The sequence below is a fragment of the Fonticula alba genome (assembly GCF_000388065.1).
Source record: "Fonticula alba strain ATCC 38817 unplaced genomic scaffold supercont2.11, whole genome shotgun sequence".
NCBI lineage: Eukaryota > Rotosphaerida > Fonticulaceae > Fonticula > Fonticula alba.
The window spans coordinates 530,857-535,912 of record NW_009242981.1 but is presented as its reverse complement, the minus strand read 5'-3'; the positions used below and the strand labels follow the sequence as shown (position 1 = coordinate 535,912).

Here is a 5,056-nt window from a genome sequence, read left to right as displayed (position 1 = left end):
CAACAACAACAACAACAACAACAACAACACACACACAAACACACCATCGACAGTACGGAGTGGGGGATGTTTTTTCCGCATGCCCGCATGACGACGCTCTCCACGGCGCTGCAGCCGGGCGCGAGGGGACCGCACACACACGCACGCACGCTCGCGAGCCCGTCGCTACTGGAGATCTCGCGGGAGGAAGTACCGAACCGCCTCGTGCGGCGCCTCCTGGTCGATCCATACCAAGCCCATCTGCAGGGCCGATTCCTGTGCGTCCAAATGCCCCGCGCGCACACATCCACCCACATCCATCCACATCCGCACGCCATCGGCAATGCGTGATCGATCAGCGAAGGACAGGGGCGTCAGAGGGACACACACATACACACATACATGCGCGCACACAAAGGCCCACTGTCTCGGCCCCGGCCGATGACTGCCCTGCCACGCCCGACCCTGGCCGATGATGGATGGGGTTGTGCGCACCGCTGCCCGCAGAACGCGCTCGATCGGCCAAGCCAGGGCCGCCGCCAGCTCGTCCGGCGTCTTGCCGGTCCAGACCCCGGGGACCGGCTGTTCCGAGGAGGTTGACGGGCTCAGCCGGCCGAGGAACACCAGCAGGTCGGTGTCCAATTCGCGGGGGACCGACTGGACCATCTTCTTCGAGCCTGCGCGCATGTTGCCCACACCCGGGCCGCCGCACCCAGAGCAGCGCATCATCAGTTGAAGGCCCACAGCGCGACCAGACAAGAGGGAGAGAGAGAGAGAGAGAAAGGGAAGGCCAGACACAGGCGCGAGCTGGTCCGGGCCCTGACGCACCAACAATGACGATCGAATACTCGGCACCCAGGCACTTGAGGCTCTTGATGGCACGCTCAATGTCATCCCTGGGTGAGTGGGGAAACCCGGGCGCCCCCGAAGGATGTCAATCAGCAGGGCCATGCTCAAAAGGCACGCACATACACACATGCATCTGCGCGCAGGGAAGGGGGCGGGGGGCAAGAAAGGCAACACGCGGATCGCAGGAGGGAGGGCCAAAGGAATACGCACGCGCAGATGGTGTTCCCGCTACGCTGATAGCGCGGCAGCAGCAGCGACACCAGCTCATCGATGGCCACCAGGCCGCCCGTGGTGCTCTGCAAGTTGTTACATGCAGCCACCACCTCCACGCCGAGATTGTAGTAAAAGTCGCCCATGCCCAGGAGGTCCGTCCAAAAGCCCCGACTCGCTGGGGGGGGGGGGGGAGCAGGGGGTCCGAGCACACGCGCGCACACACACACACACACACGTCAGGCAGGGTCATCGGCCAGCGAAGCGCCCAAGCAGGCACGCACACGAAATGGGATCAATGCCAATCGCCGAGCACATCTCCTGGAAGCGCGACCGGAAGTGCGGGTCGGTCTTCAGGGCCCGGTGGTGTCGCCGCGCGAAGTCCTCCAGATGGGTCTTAAATTGTTGGAGCTGTTCATCCAGCTGCGGATGGGGATGTCCGTGCACGCATGCACGTATGTATGTGCGTGCGCGTGAGTGGGTGTGTGCGTACCCAAAGGCAAGAGCACGTTAGACCGAGGATGGTGTGTGCAAACACCCACACCCACACCCACACCCACACCCACACAAACACACCAAGTCACACGCACCTCCTTGATGCTGTCGGCCTTGATGGACTCGCCGAGCTTTTTCAGTTGCTCCTTCGAAGGTGCGACGGATGTGTCAGCCACACTGCCTGGGTGTCGGGGAGGGCAAGAGGGGGCGAACCTGCTGGAGTTGCTGCTGCCGGATGGCACCGATGCCCTGTCTCATGGTGGGGCGGAGATAAAAAGGACTCAAAGAATGGGGGAGTGGGGAGGAGCGAGCAGGGAGGAGGTGATGCTGTTCCCTGAGCGCCCCCGCACTCCGGGGCTGGTCGCTGATCGGGAAGCCGCACCGACCTATGCCCAAACCGAAAGCCGGGTGAATCGGCTCCCCCCTCCCCCACCCCCACCCCTGGCACCGGATCTCGCTCGCCCAGTTCGTTCTGCGGTTCCGGCCTCTCGCGTCGGTCTGCCTGGCCCGGGGGCGGCGCCGTCGATCGGCCTCGTCACGCGCAGCCCAAACGTGACCATTATGCCCCGTGCACTGGCACCTATCAGGCATTCCCGATCGGCCAACGAAAGGGGGAAGGGCACCATCATTCTCCGCCCCACCGAGCCTCGCCGCTCCAGCCCGCCCCGCCTCGCCCCGCCTCGCCCTGGTAGACCTGCCGCCGGCACATACCCATGAAAGCACCCCACACGACGACACATATATGAGCAGGTGCATTTGGAGGAGGAAAGGGCCTCCAGCGGAGGCACACCGGCACTGTGTGGATGATGCGCGTGCATCGTGCGTGCACATGGGCTGATGAAAGGGAGCAACCGGCCGGGCGCCTCCTCTCACAGGAGGTCCTGCCTCCGGAGATCCTCGTACGTACGGCGGTTGAGCACGTAGCCGCGAGAGTCCTCGAATTCTTCGTCGTGCTCCGCGCGGAAGGACGACAGCTGCCGAGACTGCTGGATCTTCTTCCAGACTGCGAGGGCAGGTATTGTGCGTTCGTGTGTGTGTGTGTGTGTGTGTGTGTGAGAGAGAGAGAGTGAAACATGGTACGGATCTCCACGCCCCTACGCCTGCCCTCGGAGAGGCACGAAGCAACAAATATCTCGAGAGCCAACACGTACGGGCTTGAGCGTCGGCGATCTTGGTGACATCGATGAACTCCTTGGAGTTGGTGATGCCCAGGCACTTGAGCCGCTGGGTGTGGCGCCAGTCCTGGGTACGAGCAAATGTCAGCAACATGGTGTGCCTGGCCAACAAGCAGGAGGGGGCGAAAGACACATCATCCAACGAACCATGAAGTGCCGCTCGAAGTTCCGCCGGCCGCGGTAGGAAAAGTCGCCGCAGATCTCGCACTCGTACTGTGATGATATACACCCGGCACCGACAGGCAGCACACAGCACACACACACACACACAAACATACACACGGAGGAGAAGACAGGCATTTCCCCCGAAAGTCCAAAGATCGAGGAGGAGCACACGGTCAGTAACGGGATTATACCCTTCTCCCGGACAAAGGGCCAAATGAGTGACAAGAAAGAGAGAGGGAGAGGGAGAGGGGGACGGAGAGAAGGCCACGCACCGACACGCCCAACCCATGCAGGCGGTACAGCCACACCGGGATCGGCCGGCCATCCCAGTCAAGCGGCAGGTTGAGCGGGTTGTAGATGGGCTTGTGCTCGTCCTCGTCGTCCGAGGCACCGGCGTCGGTGGCGCCCGGCCGGCGGGCACGCGATCCACCCGCTCCCAGAGCAGTGGCGGCGGTGGCCTGCCCGGCAGCGACGGCATCCTGCGCCGCGCGCTCGGCCTCCAGCTCGCGCTCGGCCAGCGTGCGGGTCTGCTTGCGCTCGACATTCTCGCGAGTCTGGTCGCTGAGAGGCAGGAGAGGGAGAAAAAGCGAATGGGTGCCGCCATCCCATTCACACAGCCACCATTTGCGTCAGCAAAGCCGAAAGTGAAGTTCCACCAGCAGCAACATAAAATGGCAAAAGCAACTCCCCAGCAACAGCACACATGGCAACATACCGAACCTGCCCAAGCAGCTGGGCTAGCAAGGTGACGCGCGCCTCCAGGCGGGCACACTCGCGCTCGCGCTCCTCCCGACGAGCCGCATTCCGATGCTTGGTCCCGCGGGAGTGCTTTTGCAAGCCGGCCGGGCTGTCGCACACCACGCGACACAGGTCACAGTAGGACTGCCGGGCCTGGGCCGCAGCCACTTCCTCCGGGGCCGGGGCCGCGCTGCCGGCCGGCCCGGGCGCCTGCTCGTCCTCGTCCAGACGCGGCCAGCCCGGGGCCGCACCCTGTGACCAGGCCACAGCGAAGGCCTCATCGGCCGACCGCAAATGCGCGCTCACATTCACCAGCGGATGGGCCCGGCGGAAGAAGGACTCCAAATAGTCCCCAAGCTCTCGCACATACTCCGCATAGGCGGCATTCTTCCCGGCGCGCGGGATGTCCGGGAAGGCATCGAACTCGGCCAGGTACTGCACGTAGGTCAGGTAGGCCGGCCGATCGGTCGTCATCTGCTCCCGAACAAAGTCCAAGTTCAGGTACATGCTGTGGAGCTTGGTCAGATCCAGATACCGGGCCAGGCCTTCCTCGCCGGTGAACGAATGAATGATGTCTGTCGCGGGCAGGGGAGGGTTTCAGTCAATGGGGAAGGCGCGTATGTATGTGTGTGTGTGTGTGTGTGTATGTACGTGTGTACGTGTGTACGTGTGTACGTGTGACCATCCCCCCCCCCCCCCCTTACCCCCTTCCTCATGGGCACATAGTCAGGGAACGGGTGGCAAAGGCAAGGGTGCCTCGCTTGCCAGCCAGACGCACCATTCATGTCCTTCTCCCGGGTGGCGGCCAGCTCGGTGAAGCGGGCCGCCGGCGACTCGGCCAGAGCATTCGGCACCGCGGCCAGGCTGTGCTGATCTTCGATCTGCCGCATCTGGCGGTAGAACTCGTCCAGGGCCCCCTGCGCGGAGTCGGCCCCGCCGGCCATCTGCTCGGTCTCCTCGAGGCGCATGCTACAGCCACAGCCCCGGGTATGGGATTATGCCATGTCAGCGAGGGCGGCAGAGGGGTGCAGCAAAGAGAAAAAAAAAGAAAAGAAGAAAAGGAGCCAGGAGGACAGGCAGGCAAAGGCAAATGCAACGGTGCTTGATCGCCCGGCGAGCGCACCCATCGGCGTCCTTGAAGTAGTGCAGCAGGAGGTTGCTCTGCTCCTGGGCCATCTGGGCGAACTTGGCCACGCGGGTGTTCTTCAGAAGCTGCTCCTCGTGCTGGCGCGCGCAGGCAAGATGCCGGGGTCAGTGGCCGGTATCGCGAGGCAGGAGGCCGTGGGCCGGGGCAAACGCACCGTGCTAGCCGGGAAGGCCAGCTCGTCGACGATCAGCTGCTCGAGGCGGTCGATTTCCTCGAGGCACTGGCGCTGAATCTCGAAGATCGTCGCCATGGTCGGGGACAAGCGGGAAGGGGGGGGGGAGGAGGAACAGACACTCGA

General features: G+C 63.5%; 2 protein-coding genes across 3 annotated transcripts; both read right to left on the bottom strand.

Moving 5' to 3' along the window:
* Positions 1–53: 53 nt before the first annotated feature.
* H696_05519 lies at positions 54–1,904 on the bottom strand. Of its 2 annotated transcripts, XM_009499346.1 has the most exons (7): positions 1,747–1,904; positions 1,629–1,679; positions 1,323–1,461; positions 1,039–1,216; positions 808–875; positions 475–656; positions 54–255 (listed from the first exon to the last, which is right to left on the bottom strand). In XM_009499346.1, the coding sequence occupies exons 1-7, from the start codon at positions 1,789–1,791 to the stop codon at positions 166–168; spliced, it is 753 nt and encodes a 250-aa protein (XP_009497621.1). In that variant the 5' UTR covers positions 1,792–1,904; the 3' UTR covers positions 54–165. The 2 variants fall into 2 exon arrangements, with proteins under 2 accessions (XP_009497621.1, XP_009497620.1); XM_009499345.1 differs by having other exon boundaries at positions 54–656.
* Positions 1,905–2,272: 368 nt separating this feature from the next.
* On the bottom strand, positions 2,273–5,056 carry H696_05518 (hypothetical protein). Its single transcript, XM_009499344.1, has 8 exons — positions 4,913–5,056; positions 4,735–4,835; positions 4,390–4,580; positions 3,589–4,186; positions 3,146–3,434; positions 2,856–2,921; positions 2,685–2,775; positions 2,273–2,536 (listed from the first exon to the last, which is right to left on the bottom strand). Exons 1-8 carry the CDS (start codon positions 5,006–5,008, stop codon positions 2,403–2,405), a joined length of 1,566 nt encoding a protein of 521 aa, XP_009497619.1. The 5' UTR covers positions 5,009–5,056; the 3' UTR covers positions 2,273–2,402.

Bases quoted from the DNA above. Each gene is read 5' to 3' on its own strand.
- H696_05519 (XM_009499345.1), bottom strand. From the start codon at position 1,791: ATGAGACAGGGCATCGGTGCCATCCGGCAGCAGCAACTCCAGCAG. The intron at 1,462-1,628 runs GTGCGTGTGACT...CCCCATCCGCAG, and splicing joins AGGCCGACAGCATCAAGGAG to CTGGATGAACAGCTCCAACA. The intron at 1,217-1,322 runs GTGCGTGCCTGC...CCCCCCCCCCAG, and splicing joins TGGCATTGATCCCATTTCGT to CGAGTCGGGGCTTTTGGACG.
- H696_05518 (XM_009499344.1), bottom strand. From the start codon at position 5,008: ATGGCGACGATCTTCGAGATTCAGCGCCAGTGCCTCGAGGAAATCGAC. The intron at 3,435-3,588 runs GTATGTTGCCAT...CCTGCCTCTCAG, and splicing joins CAGCTGCTTGGGCAGGTTCG to CGACCAGACTCGCGAGAATG. The intron at 2,537-2,684 runs GTACGTGTTGGC...CTGCCCTCGCAG, and splicing joins GATCGCCGACGCTCAAGCCC to TCTGGAAGAAGATCCAGCAG.